Raw genomic sequence first — 16,133 nt, 5'->3', positions numbered from 1 at the left:
TAGAAGTCAAAGATAATGGAAGGAGTTTGTTAGCCTATTTCTCCATTAAAATCCTGGCTCTTAGAAAGTTGATTGTGTATAAGAGTACGTCATCTACCAATACATAGTTACTTTACAGAAGGTTGGTGACCATGCATTCAGATTTATAATGTAGCGTTAAACTATTTGCCAAATTAAAGTCCAACAAAGAGGTGGTCATTCCAAAAAACTCTCATGACTCAAACGTACACAAAAATAAAAACATATCATAACTTAAAAATGACATTTTAATACTAGTGTTGAATACATTAAAATCGCTGTTTTTACTCAGTTTTCCGGTTTAGAATCTCAATTATGTCCATTATTGTGACGGTACATCCTGAGACCAAACTCAGAAGGCCAAAGAGGGCAATGAAGGTATTTTTCCAAAGGATCCAGTTCCATTTGCCAAGGTTCTCCCATCTGAAGACAGTTTCTATGACGCTGGGAATGATGAGGCCGAGGATGGAGTAGAACAATGCGCCGACGATGTTCAGGATTTGTTCCAGCATCGGAAGGGCCATTCCTATACCGACTGAAAAAAACAAAAGCAGCGATTTAAATATTATGATTAATTTGGGTACTGACAAAATAACAAGAACTGTCCAGAAAATTATACAGACATCGCTTTAAAAGTAAGCTCTACATACTCGGCTTCGATTTGGCATCTACTTTAGATATATGTAAGAAGGGCTGCGGGTTGTTCGAAAGAGATACCGCGCCCCTGGTACATAAAAGGCCATAGGCCTTTTATGTACCAGGGGCGCGGTATCTACGGAACACGACGGTTTTTAGTCAGTAAGAGTCTGACACTCCCTCACCGCTGCTAACCCACAGCGGGAGGGGTCATTTGATGATTTTTAACGTCGGAAAAAAAAGATATATGTAAGAAGGTGCCTATGTATAACACAAACAAAACATTTATTAATAGGAACTACATATGTACTTCTTAGAAATGCACATAGAGAAAAAATAAGACGTCAATAACGAGACTTTCCCTGAGATGGACTTTGGCCTTCTAATACTAATAGTCAATAATAAATTCATCGTAAAGAATAACACAAACAAATCCATCTTTCCGTCCGTACTTTCCAATTCAAGGTTTGCTGAAGGAGATAAACAAAGAAGGAACAAAGGTGGGTTTTTACATTCCCACATAAAAAGGCTTGTCGTGTAGTAGGTATCAGGAGATTAGGTAGTTTTCCGTAAAAGCTAAGGTGTACCTAATTCCTGAAGTGGTTGTGCATTAAATTGTATCAATCGCAGCTTTGTTATCGATTAAAATAAATCACATTCAAGTGTGGAAGCACATTATGCGATAACATTATCGCATAATTAATCCCCTTTGACTACAAAGTCACAAAGCATCAATTATAATCCTCATTGAAGATAATTATGATTATTGTAGGATTGAACGCCACTTCAGTTATAGATATCGATTACAAAATGAGGTTCTTTAGATACTTGAATCATGGGCAAAGTGTTTATGGCATATATATTTGAGCGAAAACTGTAACGCCATCGATTTAACACGCCTGTCGATTTTAAGGGTGTGTCTACACGGTGCATGTAGCTGGAGTAAGTTAACATGCACATGTGACAAGTGACAAGAGCACGCCGGTGGGTATTTTGCTTTGCTACAGTCGCTGGAGTCACACTTTGTTGTGCCTCAACATGCGCAAGCTATCTACACCGTGTAGATGCACCCTAAATAAAAAGGTACAGAAAGACGAAAGAAGTAAGTCTAACTAAAGTTAACAAATGTTTGAGTATTTCGAGAATTGCGATATCTAACTGTTACACTACATAATCTCATTTTCATCTTCCGATATTTAAGTATGCACTATGCCTTTTAATATAAAGCCTTGGCTGATAAAAAGGTGAAGGAAAACATCTCGAGGAAACCTGGACTTTAGTCTGAAATCACCAACCGCATTGAGCAAGCGTGGTGATTAATGCTCAATCCTTCTCCTTGTGAGAGGAGGCCTGTGCCCAGCAGTGGGACGATAAACAAGGCTGTAACAGTAACAGTACTATGCCTTTTAAAGCATGAAATATTTACTTCAATGTAACTAGACCTACCACAGCAACAAACTCCAATAGTTCTCGCAACGATTTGCGTGATCTGTCGGTAATTCTCCTTGATGCGATGCTGTGTGTATCTCGTGAAGATGTCGATAACAACGTAGAACTGCAGTGGGTATGTCAGGAATATTGATAACGCTATCGACACCTTTGCTAGGATAGCTGGCCTGAAAAAAAAAGAAAATGTGTTAAAAAGTATTATTTTTTCAATAAGTGGATTTTCTTTCTTTAACATGGGATAATGGGAACATGGGATACTCTTTTTATGAAGTCAGAATTTCGCAGAAATTAGTTTAATTAATTATTCGATTATCTGGCAGTAAGTCCTAAGTAGGTAGGTTTTCAGTAACATACTCTACTTGCATTTTTTATTTAAAGCGATAATAAGTCTTGCGTTTATCAAAGTCGGTTGTATTTCTCGTATTAGTCAGCCAAGGTTATTGCAGTAATGATGTAGGTACTATGTAATTTAGTTTCTGAAAACAAGGAAAATCTTGACACGAGTCATGATTGCATAAGTCGAAATATGCATTGTTTAAGTTGCGACTATTAAATAGTATGGCAGACTATGATATAGAATTCTTATTTACGTTTGCAATTAGTTCGGAATTTCCATTTCAAATCTCATTTAGTGGGAAATATATATATATATATATATATTTATGAACCCTGAACAGACATTATATATATATATATATATATATATAATATACACACATATATATATATATACATAATATGGTTTTTACAATATGTATCTGAAATTAACAGAAAAAGTGCACTTTATTTTGCATTTCGTCACAGTAAGAAAATTGTGTTCTTCATTTTGTTAAAATGAATTGAATTTATTTTTGGAAAAATACGTTTGACGTCATTCGTCGTCTATCTATCATTAGAGCAGTAAAATTCTTCTAAGCAAGGAATAGTTGAAAGGAATAGTTCCACAATTATTCTGAGATTCCTTTAACTTTATGGCAGTGATACTAAAGCTACTTCGACAAACATCGATGCTACTAGATAAGGTGTTGTCAGGCGGCTTAGGCAAACTCAATACACTTGGAGCTCGGAGAATAAAGCTACCTACGGTTAATATGCGTAGGCCATTCGCCTAGTATTTCCAAAAGAACACCTATCTTTATAAAATATGTTATTTATATTGCGATCTTACCATTCGTCAGTAGGCAAATTCAGAGTAATAGATCCTCTAAGAATATCACCATATCGAAGGTACCCAAACATTCCAAGGGTTCCGTAAAGGAAGACGATGGCTGACATGGCCACTACCAGCACACTGGGACAGCCTAGAAAGTTCTGCGGCTTCTTCATCGTGTTCTCTATCGGCATTACCACTCCTACACCTTCCATTGCGAAGATCACGGTTCTGGAAGATAAGGAAAGAAAAAGTAAAATACAAAAGAATAACATATGGACTTTTTGTACAGGTGTGAGAAGTAGTTCTACGACGTTCGAGTAAAAAAGAGGCACTTCATCATATCACCAGGTAGGTAACACACCCTTGATACTTCGGCTTTGAGTGTATGTATAATAAGTTGATTGATAGATCATCAATAGACTTTAATATTGTTGTAAAGAACATGACACGGAAATACACATAAAACGTAAGTATAGCGTTATAAAAAACGATCAGAATAGCCTGTCACTTATATAGTTTTATTTCAATACTGTAAGAAGTTTGCTATAAATAAAATGTTGTTGTATACCACGAAAGGCCCAAAAATGAACCGTGCACTTCATGTAACCGATACTTGACTGATATAGCGAGAGTACGTAAAAGGAGAACATAAGAGGAGTATATAAGAGGAGCACATAAGAGAGTTCATAAGATGAGTTTTTAAGAAAGTAGATAAGAGGAGTACATAAGAGAGTACATAGGAGATTACATAAGAGAGTAAATAAGAGAATAAGAGATTATAAAACGTCCGTTAGTTGTAACAAATGAACTGGGATTCTATTATAAATGCGTATATTAAAAAGTTACTGCGATAAATAACACAAAGTTAATGGCAACTAGTAAAACAAGCATCAAGTGTTACTACGAAGCGAACACTGACTAAACAGTGAATTTTAAGAAGTTTGCTTGAATATTCATGAATTTTGTGTAGGCTTTAATATAGGCATACGTTTTAACATAAATACAATTGGCCTATAGCATTGCTAATTTCTTAATTTAACTATGTAAGTGTTACAATAAAACGGCTAATGTATACTCGCGCTGTATACTCTCGCTCACAACAAAACATTAAGTTTCTCGTTTGTTTTCGAAGTCAAATGTATGTGTGGTAATATAGTCTATTGAAACATTGTGAGAGCCTCTTGGAGTTGATGGTGTTTTAAAGAAAAATCCAATAATACTTCTGAACTCTTCATTCGCAGGAGACCACTGTCCTTTGACTAAAGTTTTGATCATTACTTCATTTATTAGCCCAACGAGATACGAGATAGAATGATAGCCTTATTATTAAAAAAATAAGAAACTTACGACAAAAAAGCCGGGTATCTAGCCGGGTTGCCAGCAGCATGTTTTCCAGCAAAGGTTATGTCCCCTCCAAATATATAGTAAAGGCAAACTATGTATACAGTAACTAGCAGTATGTTTGCTAGTCCAGAGAATATTGCCAGGAACTTCAGGTACTTGATTTGACATAGAAGAATAATAGGCACAAGGAAGATGAGGCAGTAGTATTCCACTGGTAGAATTGTAGAGGGAGCGTAGCGGTCTACCAACTGAAAACAAATGAAGATTATGATCAGAACCTTGGAATAATGTGACTTGGTATAACTTATATAGCTTCATTAAGATACTTCTCATGGAATTCCTCTCTTTAAGTCTTTCTATAGGTATTTATTATTTATGACAATTAAATAAACTATTATGAATTATCTCAAGGACGTAGAAGTTACTTTATTTAAATAGTTTGTCAGCCTTGTTTTACAAAACAAGATAAATACAGTAGGTAACTTGATTCAATAAAAATCGACTTCAAAAATTCCAAGACATTATAGCGTTTGACGTAAGTCATAGTTAATCCTGCACATTTTCTACCTCAAAAATATTTGCTTGATTTGAGTAGCAATAACTGCCTGGCGTTAACATAATCAAGAGTGATTATCTAGTTAACAAGGGGTGATAACCATCAATTATGCTTTGCTTTATCTCCTAACTGCTTAGCTGATTCAATTGCACACAACGTCACCGTATTTATTTAAGTAGATATATATGCTCATACCTGTTTCACTGAATCTGATATTAATACTGTGTAAATGCAGCAAACTCCGGTATATGTGCAAAATAGTGCGAATTCCGCAAAGACACTGAAAATTAAAAATAACAGAAAAATAAACAAGGAACTTTCAACAGCGTCACGTATGGTCATTGCAGCCCTAAAAACGTCCACTACTGGACAAAGGCGTCCCCCAAGCTAGGGAAATTTACTACTCTCCGCGTTAATCAACATGATCAGAAGTAGCATGTATAACTTTGCAGCAAACAAAAAATATTGTAAGTAGAAGGTAGATAAATAACCAGAACGTTGAGCATTCTTGTAATCCGTACTTCATGAGGCTTTAGTCAAAAGAGTACTCTAGAGAAAATATTTCCATGAAATAAAATAATGAAAATCAATGATGATTTCTGTATTTCATTTTGCAATTAGCATATGTAGCTAGCTGTACTTCAATCGATCGATCAATATGTCTACATACCTAGCAATGTTTGCAAATCTTCTGACGCCTTTCGGTCCATTCTTAAAGGCCGATTTGCAGGTCTCAGCATATCCTAATGAAGGTTTTTTGTCTAACACGCAACATTTCTGCGATGTCCTCACCTGTAAATAATAGATAACAACTTTAAATATTGACTAGAAACATCTGTGTGTTCCGTACAAAAGTCGAGAGAAAGAAAATATTTGAAAACTTGTTCTTGTCAACGTATTATGTCATACATAGGAAATTTTCATGGAAAACATTACCAGTTGTGGGCAATGTTTACCAGATTTAAGCTGTAGGTAAACGTAATATTTTCATTATACCTACAAGTTTATTTGTTCCTGAATAAGAGCCAGTTGCAGTTGATGAAATCCTTAATTATGCGTTTCTACGAACCTCTAACGAATCTCTAAAACTATAAACAAAATGTTTAGTTTTAATGATCCATACGTACTTACATTTAAGGCATTGTGAAAAACTACATTGTATGTCTGTTTTCTTATACTAAATTTTCACGGTATAATTAAGTTAGAACTAATGAATAGCTCTTAGTAAATAAAATAAAATAATCTGTTAAGACCTTTGAATATTAATCATGTCCTTACAATACGTTAAGGTCGCTTCAGAACAATAGCAATGCTAACTTTTATGGTTTACCTATCGTCACTTTATTATGGTTATAAACATGATTTGTGTTTAATTTGTACACAATCAGGAAGTCAGGAAGTCTTATCGAGAGGTCTCGCATTGCCCAATTCTTTGGTTGAGGAGGTCAGACAGGCAGTTGTAGTCGCTCCACGAGACTCTATACTACTCCACTGCATCGGTTGAGTCTGGAAGCCGACCCCAATATATGCTGTTGGGAAAGGCTAGCTAGATGATGAGCATCCTCCTTTCATTCCATCTTCTAAGCGTATTCATACTTATCTACGTAACGTCATCTCAAAATTGTCATTCTATATCATATCGCTTTTTTCACACAATCCATTCAAAGTTTTGGATCCCATTTTCAATCCATTCCCAGTCCTTCCCTCGCTCTATGTATTCAATCATAGTATTAGTGTGATAATTGATAGCATTAAACTCACCAGTATATGAATGCAGTGTCCACATATGACTCCTACGAGCAATGTACCAAAGAGTCCGACACCCCATCCTGCATTAGCAAACGCCAGCGGTCCCGCTAACAACCCGGAGCCCAAAGACGACTTGATCAAATTAGCACATGATCGAATATCCCTGAAAACAAAGAACATGTGTTTCAGTACAAATAACAGCTGTACCATTCATATTGTTGGTTCATAATGATATCACCTTGCAAATGCCTGTATGAGTTCAAGTTATGGTAGACTCAAAAGAATGTACATAAGCATGGATATTTTTGCAAGTGGGAAAATGTGTAATTGAAATTTTGGATTGGTTGAAAATAATAAAGTATGTGGTAAATGCATAATTACAAGTTAATGCATTCCGTTGTAAGTACTTAACTCTTTATTGCCAAACTGTTATTATACACACACACATATATTATAGGCATTACTACGACTTCAAATTATTCACTGTATGACTGTAATGAGTGTATAAAAATCATCATTTTATTTGAGATATGGATTATTGATTGCCTCGCAGTGATATGGCCTTGGTGCTATAAGGAGGAATGAAGAACCCCCTTGATTATCTTATCACTTTAGTTACCTATCATAAAGAAGAAGCCCCGTCTCTTTGCACAGTGAACAAATAATTCATTAAAAAGCCAAAAATTACTTACTTTAACCTTAACTTTGCAATAAAACGTGGATTTTATTAAGAGTGACGCTTAAGCTAGCAGTAATACAATTACAGGTGAACACAAAACAAATAACCACACGTATCAAATACTGAAATCACTCACGAAGTAGGTTTCTCAACTTGTCGATGTTCAAAGGGATTATATTCCCTTTTTTCCTCAGCTTTCTCGACGTTCATAGCGACTAAAGTATCATACAAGAATGTCTAAATCAGAAACCCTGTTTAAAACGAACCGCGTACGTTGAACAAATTAGTTGAATACATTTTAACAACTATGGCACTGAGGCATGGCACTATTAAACAAAAATTACGCACATATGATAATGATGTCCACAAAAAAGTAAACGTGCGGATACACGAGCAAATCACTCAATTTTCCTCTTTTGAACTTAACAGATTGTTACAACAGATTCTCTGAGGAACCAACAACATCTAGTACAATAGTCTCGTGTTACCATAAATGGCTTAATTTGTGGACAAACCGTAGATCTTTATTGTTTTATATTTAACTAAGACTCATTCAGATCTAGATAGTCTGATAAGTACATTTCAATCTTCTCATTTTAATTTACAATTTGCGTACGTACTGTGCGGTATACGTTTATTATATGAGACCTCGTCGTAGTGCTCGAAGAAAGGCTGTTTCCTTATCTAAGAAGGACTTAAGTAGGTTTTAATTTAATTGTATCCGCAGATACAAATAGTTGTGTTATAAAAAGCAGCACCAATGGCCTACTATTGTAAGGCGAAGGTTGTTTTATATGATGAAGTTAAGAGCATGGATGAAATGATAACTAGGCTTCTTGTTATGGGTAGCAAAACAACTTGAGGACTATTAAGATAGTAAGTGATTAGTAAGTCTGTTAAAATACCTTAGGGTAGCGCTAAGAGGGTAGTGTATCATATCATGTACCGGTACATATGCTAATCCTTTTATCTCTGATACATACTTATGGTTATGAGTGGCGTACACGAATTGCACATTCTTGGAGCTCACCGAATTCCTAACTTGTTACTTATACTTAATAGTACAATGAAGGTCCACAACGACATTATCGTTTAATGAAGCTGATATTGATCTATTCAGAAGGAAGTTATGAGAACTTTAAACATTGAAATAACTATTTGCGTCACTTTAAGTTATGATGTAATTAATATCACATTTGTTAATTTTATCGCCCGGAACAATTAAATAAAATGAGTTAATTGAGATATTTGATTATATATTGAGATATTTTTCTTTCCATATTTTGAAACTCCGAAATATGACGAGATAACTGATCGTTATCATTATTCTATCCGATATAATTTCATGGGATTTTTATTTGTGCCGGATGCATTGAGGACTAATTATACATTTGCGTATTTTTTTGTCGCAATTAAATATAATTGCGTTTAATATTTTAACTTTCGATGCCCTAGAACACATTACCATTAGACAGTTAGAGTATATGAAATAGAAGTTGTAGTATGTATTGGCAATTTTCTAATTAATTACCGATCATTTTGCTTTTTTACATTTTGATTTTATTCATCGCAAGCCTTTCTATTCCAACTTAAGATAAACTTATTATAATAAAATAAAGTAATCAATCCGAAAAACCTACGTACTCCGTCAATGTCAAATAGCGACAACCTCGTGTAATTTTAGTGAGTTTAATAACTCTGGTTTTATATTTACACAATTTTTATAATAGGGTTTATTAGGAGCACTTGTGTCTATTTATCATGAGTGTGTGTTTGTGTACGTTACATAGTGACTAATGTACGAAACATAACATCATGACGTCATTAGAAAAGTTCCCCAGCTGTGATATAACATATGTAATGGAGTAATCTCTCTGTTTTTGAGGAAAAATTAGGCATGACTTTGCATTGCGGTTACAGGGGACAACACTGACTTTGTATAATTATGTGACTTCTTTGGGGGTGCTGATATAGCTTCAGTCTACAGTTACAGGGTGGCGAATGGAAAACAGTAATTAGTAGTTTCTTTTTTTTTCTTTTGTCTCACATTTTTGCCAATCTCAAATGTGGACTAATTAGAATCACTATTATTTAGTCTTATCGTCATGCCTATTCACTACTACAGATTAAAATGCAAATCAATCGAGCCCCGCAAAAATGAAGGCAATTTTATTATTTAGTGCGTAGTGTATTATTTGGTGCGGCTCCAGCACTGTTGTGTCAAGGCAACACAAATTGGGGTGAAAATTAAAATATACAGGTATTATTTACAATTTTATTTCGTAATAAATTACAGAAAAAATCCAATTTACCTTACATCTATATTTCCCTGCGATGCTTATACAGGGAAATCATACAGTAGTATCACCACATTATTACTATTACTGTACATCTATTTAACAACTCTAAAAGTAAATATGATACAAACATCCTGATTACGAGTTAATCTAATAAATATTACAGTGAAGTGACAGTACTAACATACAAGGTTCTCAGTCAATGAAGATTTTCTCTAATTTATCCGCTTTATTACTCCGTTTTAATGCTCGCAAAAGAATTGCTTGGCAGATTCACATTCAACTATTAATAAAATAATAGTTAATGTTCTGCAAGATGTTAAACTGCAAATATGAAAATGTATGTTAAAATACAATTACATATCTACTAAGTAATCTTAGAGATGACAGATGGAAATATTGTCTAGAACTTAAAAATAATGAACATTGTTTTAATTATCAACATTTAAAAATAAAGAATACTAGAGGTATAATATTCTTATCGAAGTTCTTAATGTTCGTATACTTCGTAATTACGTTTCTCGTGCCACCAAGGGTTCCTGTGAGAAATAGTTGGTTTCGGCCGAGAGGTCAGGTAAGGACCATTGTTATTTTCTTTGGGGAAGTTTACGTAGCTCTGCACAGTGGGAATGGAGTTCCTGATAATTCCAGGTCCGAAAGCATTTCTTCCCGCGAGTGCAGGCTGAGGGGATCCCACTGGGGAATACAGTGCTAATGATCCGGGAAGAGCAGGGCTGGCTGTCACACCTAAACCGTTCTCAAAGTAGTAAGGTTGCAGTTGCGGTTGGGGAGGAATAATGGCGGGCTGATTCGGCTTAACGCTCGGAATGTACTGCTGAGGAGCCTGGCACACAGTGTCTTGCACTAACACATCCAGAGGAGCAGTGTAAATTCTGAAGTTGATGTCACTGTAATCCAGGGTAGATTCGAGGAACACAGGCATACGGTCAGAGATCACCCACACATTTCTTTGTGCGTCAATCTTAACGTCACTGGGGAATATCAGTCCCGTGTCATCCTTGTCTACAACAGCAATGTTCTGTGGTTTATATTGCGTATCCGATCTCCAACATCCAATGGCGTTTTGGTCAATCAAATTGAATAGTTCGATACCTGTGTACTCGTCTACTACCTTGGAAGTGGTGTGACCGTTAGCACCTCGGGACCCTACGACTTTGAAGTCGTGGTAAGATCCAGTTACTTTGGTTTCGTCTCTTAATATGCGCGTTGATACTGCGAATTGTGTGTGACTGGCCAAAGGACTGAAGAACAGAGTTCTGTATCCATCTGAGCCGGCGGGCGATGCTGAGATACCGAAAATTCCTTCGCTGCTCCATTGGAAGTTCAGACCACCAATGTTGTAGTCTCCAGTTAGGGGGTCAGGCATGAAGAATCCGTGGTTAAACCTCCATGACCTGTTTAGTTGCCAAGAGTAGGCGATGAGGCCGTAGCCGAGTTCGTCGGAGAAATAGGCGAAAGTATCGTCACAAGATCTTCCCTCGTCGAGAGCGATGTTGGCAATGAAAGTCGAGGCAACAATGTCTTCGGGACGGAATACATACTTTCGGATGCGTTGGTCGGTGTTCAAGTCATAAACATTCAGCGAGTAAGGGCAGAGATTGGTCGTGTTGGAATCTGAAAAAAATACGTTAGCCTTAGTTATTTTCATAATTTTAATATAAAAATACATGATAGATCAGCATTGCTTAAACTGCGTTATCGTAAACGCCTACTGAAAAAGTAATAACTGCTTTAACACATTTATAAATATCTTATTTAGTTTGAAATGGTATATTAATGTCATGCTTAAATAAATTTGAATAAAATAATAACTTACCGTATCCATATGTACCAACATCAAGGACCCAGAGACGGTCACATTTGTCTGCTTTGATTCTGTACACAGTGTTGAGACCGGACTGGCAGTTGCCCAACTCGTTGCCTGCATAACTTGGGTAGGGGGTTAGCTTCGGCGACGGATCGTACGGACCATCCAAAGGTATGTAGTTCAGTGTAGCGGGTATACCTGTACCAATGTACGCGTTAACTTATGTAATGGAAAATTTTACTTCTAACGGCTTAGACCTTGAGCAATGAAGTATTAAGGTACTCAACATCGATGTGTCGGTGACGTGATGGCGAAAAATGATTGAGTATGTGCCACGAAACTATGCATTTAGATTTATAGGGCAGATACTGACAAACTGGGCCAGTCGAATAAAGCGTCATAAATTACAAAACAACTATCATCTATCTTACAAGCTTTAGTTTGGAACTGTACTTTGACATAATTAAAACACTAATGGAAGTAACTATATATGGGTGAGTTAGTTTGTTCACCTAGTACGGTAATACCTTTTCACCAAAGTATGTAATGCAAACCTAGCATTATAACGATGGCACAAAATGTCTTCCACACGCAAAGGAAATGTAATTAAGGGAAATATGGCTTGAGATAATTTCTTCCAGCGAAGTTATTACCTTATATCTGGCTAATAATAATTTGCACAATGAACAACGTAACCATGAAACAGTAGAACCATTTACTTTGTTTAGAGTTAGGTGTGACTTACCCGCCTTCCACCTAGGTACGCTAACGAAGAGCTTGTTCCTCCACCTCTCGATGCCGACTGGTAACGCGTTCTCCTGTATGAGAGCACCAGACTGAATGGCCTGCTGCCGGGAGTACGCGTCAGGGTAGTTCCAGTCCACCACATTCCAGGAGAACATCTCCTGCAGCTTGACTGCAGCTGTCGCGGATGATACCACGGCTAGTAGTACTAGTAGCTTCATCCCCATTTTGTTTTTTCTGTAACAGAAGAATTTTGCTTAATTAAATCGTTCAACAGTGATCGGCTATTGGAAGATATGATTATGATGATGATGATGTATGTCGGTACAACGGGAGAAAGATTATGAATGTTCAAAAAGTGGATAATAATTGTGTATGGAAACAGGTGAATATACCTCTTAAGAAGAAAAACACTGCACATGAAATCAGACGGACGATGTTTCGTGATAGAAGAGAATTAGCTTAGGTTTAGGTATGATTATTTACTTATTTTGCTTATTAGTATAATAAGTATGTGTGTACGCTTCTTTGGTAATCTTAATTGGCCATAAGTATAGCCCTACTTTGTAATTTAGAAATAGATCGAGCAAAGTACATCAAACAAAGGCTACCTGCTCCATTATCATAAGATTATGAAATTCTAATGTTTGAACAACATTAAAAAATCTGTAAAGTGAAGATTTTGTAAAGTTCAAAAGAACTTTCTTAAGGAATTTAGATTCTCGTAAAGGGAAATGCATCTCTCAATTTTTCCTACAACAGCAAACGCCAACATGAAACAGCCGTTTGCCGTTTCAAATCATTTTTAACTTAAGTTCCGACAGATTTATTTATTTCCGTGCTATTGAAAATATGCGTTTAATTTTTTGGGAACCGGTTAGCTCTAATGGTTAATTGACGTTTTTTTTTCACAGGTATCATTTACCCATAAGCACTTGCGCAATGGTAAAAGCCTATGTGGAAACGACAAAATTTTAGCCAAAGCGGTCATCAAGCCGATAGTTTTGATTGAAATAAAAAATTTTAATCCCCGGAGCTTTCTCTTTTGTACGCAGTTAGGTTCACGTTTAGCATAAACTATAGTTAAACTTGATGTTTGCTTCCGCTATTTTGTTAACGTAATAAAAATAATTTATTCCTTTTTTATATTCCGATTAAGTTTTAAAAGTAAGTGAATGTGTGTGCACTTGATTTTCCATAAGCACCTTAATCCGATTTGACTTTTATTTCACAATGTTCTTATTAATATGCATCATAAGTAATAAAAAATGCCCCTCGGTCCAGTTTGGTCACCAAAGAAAAATACCCACTAATTTCCATGCTCTTTATTTGTTGGTGTGCTCTAGTAATTACCGATTTCCGAATTAATAACAGTGTAGGAGAGTACAAAGTCGAGAGAGGAACTATTTTGTACATATTAGTCATTTGACCTTCTTTGGTCTATCGTTTCATCAAGTTTGACCTATATTTAAATCACTATAGTTAACGGCGTGAGATAACCAATATGACGCACGTAGATTTATGTAACTTAATCTTCTAAGTTGTTATCTGGTGTATTAGTAAATTGTGCTTTCATCACATAACGTATGACGCGCGTAGTAGCGTAGCTCGATGTATTTTCTAGGTTAGGTTTATAACTACGCTACGCAGCTACAGAATAATTAATCAGTTCGTGCTTTTTCAAAATCATGTTAATTACTGTGAAACCTAAATATGGCCATCATTATTATATTTACAAGAATTTCGTGAGGAAACAATTACAAAAAAGTTTTAATATGCCTATTTGCCTTGAGATAGCGTGATGATCTACAATCAGACCTTCTTTGTATCACTTCCTTCAGATCGATTTACTACAGTTTATACGTTTGTTTATTTACATACGACCTACCCAAATAAACTTTCCCTTATTACATTAAAATAATATTTTCTTTTTTAAAATAAACAGTCAAATTAAACACAAAAACGTATAAAAACACCATAACCGAAATAAAAAAACTGGTCATCTCCGGGATATAACTTTTAGAAACTGTTGCATAATTTTATTAGATTAACTAGTTTCCGCGAGCGGTTTCACCCGCTTTCCGTGGGAACTATTTATCGCACCCGGTTAATAAGTAGGTAGCCCTTTTCGATAAAGGGGCTATCTAACGCAGTAGTTTTTATTTTATCGGACCGGTTGTTCTTGAGATTAGCGCGCAAACAATCAATTTTTTCAGCTGACTAATATTTGCATAGATTTTCCGACACTCTGGACACGTTTAAGTAGTCTTAAATCAACGTAGGTAAATGATTTTTTATTTGGGTACCTATGGTTACACATTTATTTTTGAAACACAACTTTATCAAGTACTTGCAAATGATTAAAATTATACGCAAAATGTTTACGCGCAATGGGACGGAATCACATCCGTATGAAAGATTAATTCAATTACACCGACGGGCACTAATGAGTTTTCATACCACAAAACAATTACAAATGATATTCCTCTTATTACGTCTACTATAAGGTTGCATCTCATCAGCTCAAAGCAAAACATGACTTTAACTGCAAGCCATTTATCAAGAGGTTCTTAATGACTCTTTGCATTGTCTATTTGATGTTTGCATTATCATTGGTTTTACAAATGACTAGAACAAAAATTAAGTCATTAGAACACTCAATATTTTGGTAACCTCGTTTTTGTTTCGCTAACAATATTAAATTATACCTAAGTGGTTTGCGCACGCAACTCTATTATTGTAAGAAGAATAACAATTGAGAGAGGTAACACGTTAATTTGGATGAAAGCAAGATGAAATAATTTCAACCGCGGTTAGGTTAGTAATTAAAGAAAAACATGTTTGTTAATTAATGACGAAAATATGAATCTCATAATACGACGTTGAACTAATTTTGAAATTAATTTGCCATGAAAACGGTTTATTTTTATATTTAATGCTAAGTTAATTAAAATTAATATTTATTTACGCAGAAAAATATTTTTGTGAAAAACTTGATTCTTAATTTTTTTTTAATCCAAAAAAAAACACCCTCACAAACACAAACGCACTTCAACTTAAAAATATATCCAAAAACTCCAAAAACTCCAATTATTCACTTCATAGAACGTTCGAAATTTAAAAAAAATCACAGATTGTTAATGTAAATAAAAAAAAGTTAAAACCTACATGGTTGTCCGATAGTGGCCAATGATCGCGACAGTTGGTAGTGGACTGATACGCTAAGATCCACCCCTACCTTATAAAACGTACCTCCGCTCCGACCGCGTCCTACCAACGCCAGTCAAATTGCCGCAGAACCACGAACGTCATTCTAAAAATAGATTTACATCTAATTTAAATTTAATTATTTTTCAATACTATGTACAAATTGAATAATTAACAGGAAATTTTTAACATTATCTTTCTACCCCAGGCTATTTTTTTAGACCTTGGAGACAAAGTTGTGCCCATTATTCAAACAATCCAGTATAATCTGGTTTTAAGTACTAAAAATTTTAGTAGGAGTTTAAAGAAAGGCTCTAAAAATTCCATTCATGAATTTTGCATCATAATTTAGTGTTTATAAATATGCACATATTTACCTCTGAAACCTATGACGTAAACATTCGTAGGTAGTTGTCATCACATATTTTGCATAGAGAAAATTAGGATACATACATACACAAGGCATTAACTGA

The 16,133-nt window shown here is 35.3% G+C and overlaps 2 protein-coding genes across 2 annotated transcripts; both read right to left on the bottom strand.

Moving 5' to 3' along the window:
- Positions 1-248: 248 nt before the first annotated feature.
- Positions 249-8,239, bottom strand: LOC110371848 (proton-coupled amino acid transporter-like protein pathetic). The gene is made up of 8 exons (XM_021328263.3): positions 7,721-8,239; positions 6,918-7,068; positions 5,827-5,948; positions 5,352-5,436; positions 4,604-4,848; positions 3,272-3,484; positions 2,101-2,270; positions 249-553 (listed from the first exon to the last, which is right to left on the bottom strand). Exons 1-8 carry the CDS (start codon positions 7,792-7,794, stop codon positions 303-305), a joined length of 1,311 nt encoding a protein of 436 aa, XP_021183938.3. The 5' UTR covers positions 7,795-8,239; the 3' UTR covers positions 249-302.
- Positions 8,240-9,845: 1,606 nt separating this feature from the next.
- Positions 9,846-15,702, bottom strand: LOC110371853 (protein yellow). The gene is made up of 4 exons (XM_021328269.3): positions 15,622-15,702; positions 12,455-12,690; positions 11,719-11,907; positions 9,846-11,516 (listed from the first exon to the last, which is right to left on the bottom strand). The coding sequence occupies exons 2-4, from the start codon at positions 12,678-12,680 to the stop codon at positions 10,372-10,374; spliced, it is 1,560 nt and encodes a 519-aa protein (XP_021183944.3). The 5' UTR covers positions 12,681-12,690; positions 15,622-15,702; the 3' UTR covers positions 9,846-10,371.
- Between the last annotated feature and the right edge of the window lie 431 nt (positions 15,703-16,133).

Source organism: Helicoverpa armigera, chromosome 10 (assembly GCF_030705265.1).
Source record: "Helicoverpa armigera isolate CAAS_96S chromosome 10, ASM3070526v1, whole genome shotgun sequence".
Lineage (NCBI taxonomy): Eukaryota > Metazoa > Arthropoda > Insecta > Lepidoptera > Noctuidae > Helicoverpa > Helicoverpa armigera.
The sequence above is the reverse complement of the archived record's forward strand: the minus strand, read 5'-3'. Positions and strand labels throughout refer to the sequence as shown.

Bases quoted from the DNA above. Each gene is read 5' to 3' on its own strand.
- LOC110371848 (XM_021328263.3), bottom strand. From the start codon at position 7,794: ATGAACGTCGAGAAAGCTGAGGAAAAAAGGGAATATAATCCCTTTGAA. The intron at 3,485-4,603 runs GTAAGTTTCTTA...CTTATCTTCCAG, and splicing joins AGATACCCGGCTTTTTTGTC to AACCGTGATCTTCGCAATGG. The intron at 2,271-3,271 runs GTAAGATCGCAA...TTTTTTTTTCAG, and splicing joins AATTTGCCTACTGACGAATG to GCCAGCTATCCTAGCAAAGG.
- LOC110371853 (XM_021328269.3), bottom strand. From the start codon at position 12,680: ATGGGGATGAAGCTACTAGTACTACTAGCCGTGGTATCATCCGCGACA. The intron at 11,908-12,454 runs GTAAGTCACACC...ACATTGGTACAG, and splicing joins CGTACCTAGGTGGAAGGCGG to GTATACCCGCTACACTGAAC. The intron at 11,517-11,718 runs GTAAGTTATTAT...TATTTTTTTCAG, and splicing joins TGTTGGTACATATGGATACG to ATTCCAACACGACCAATCTC.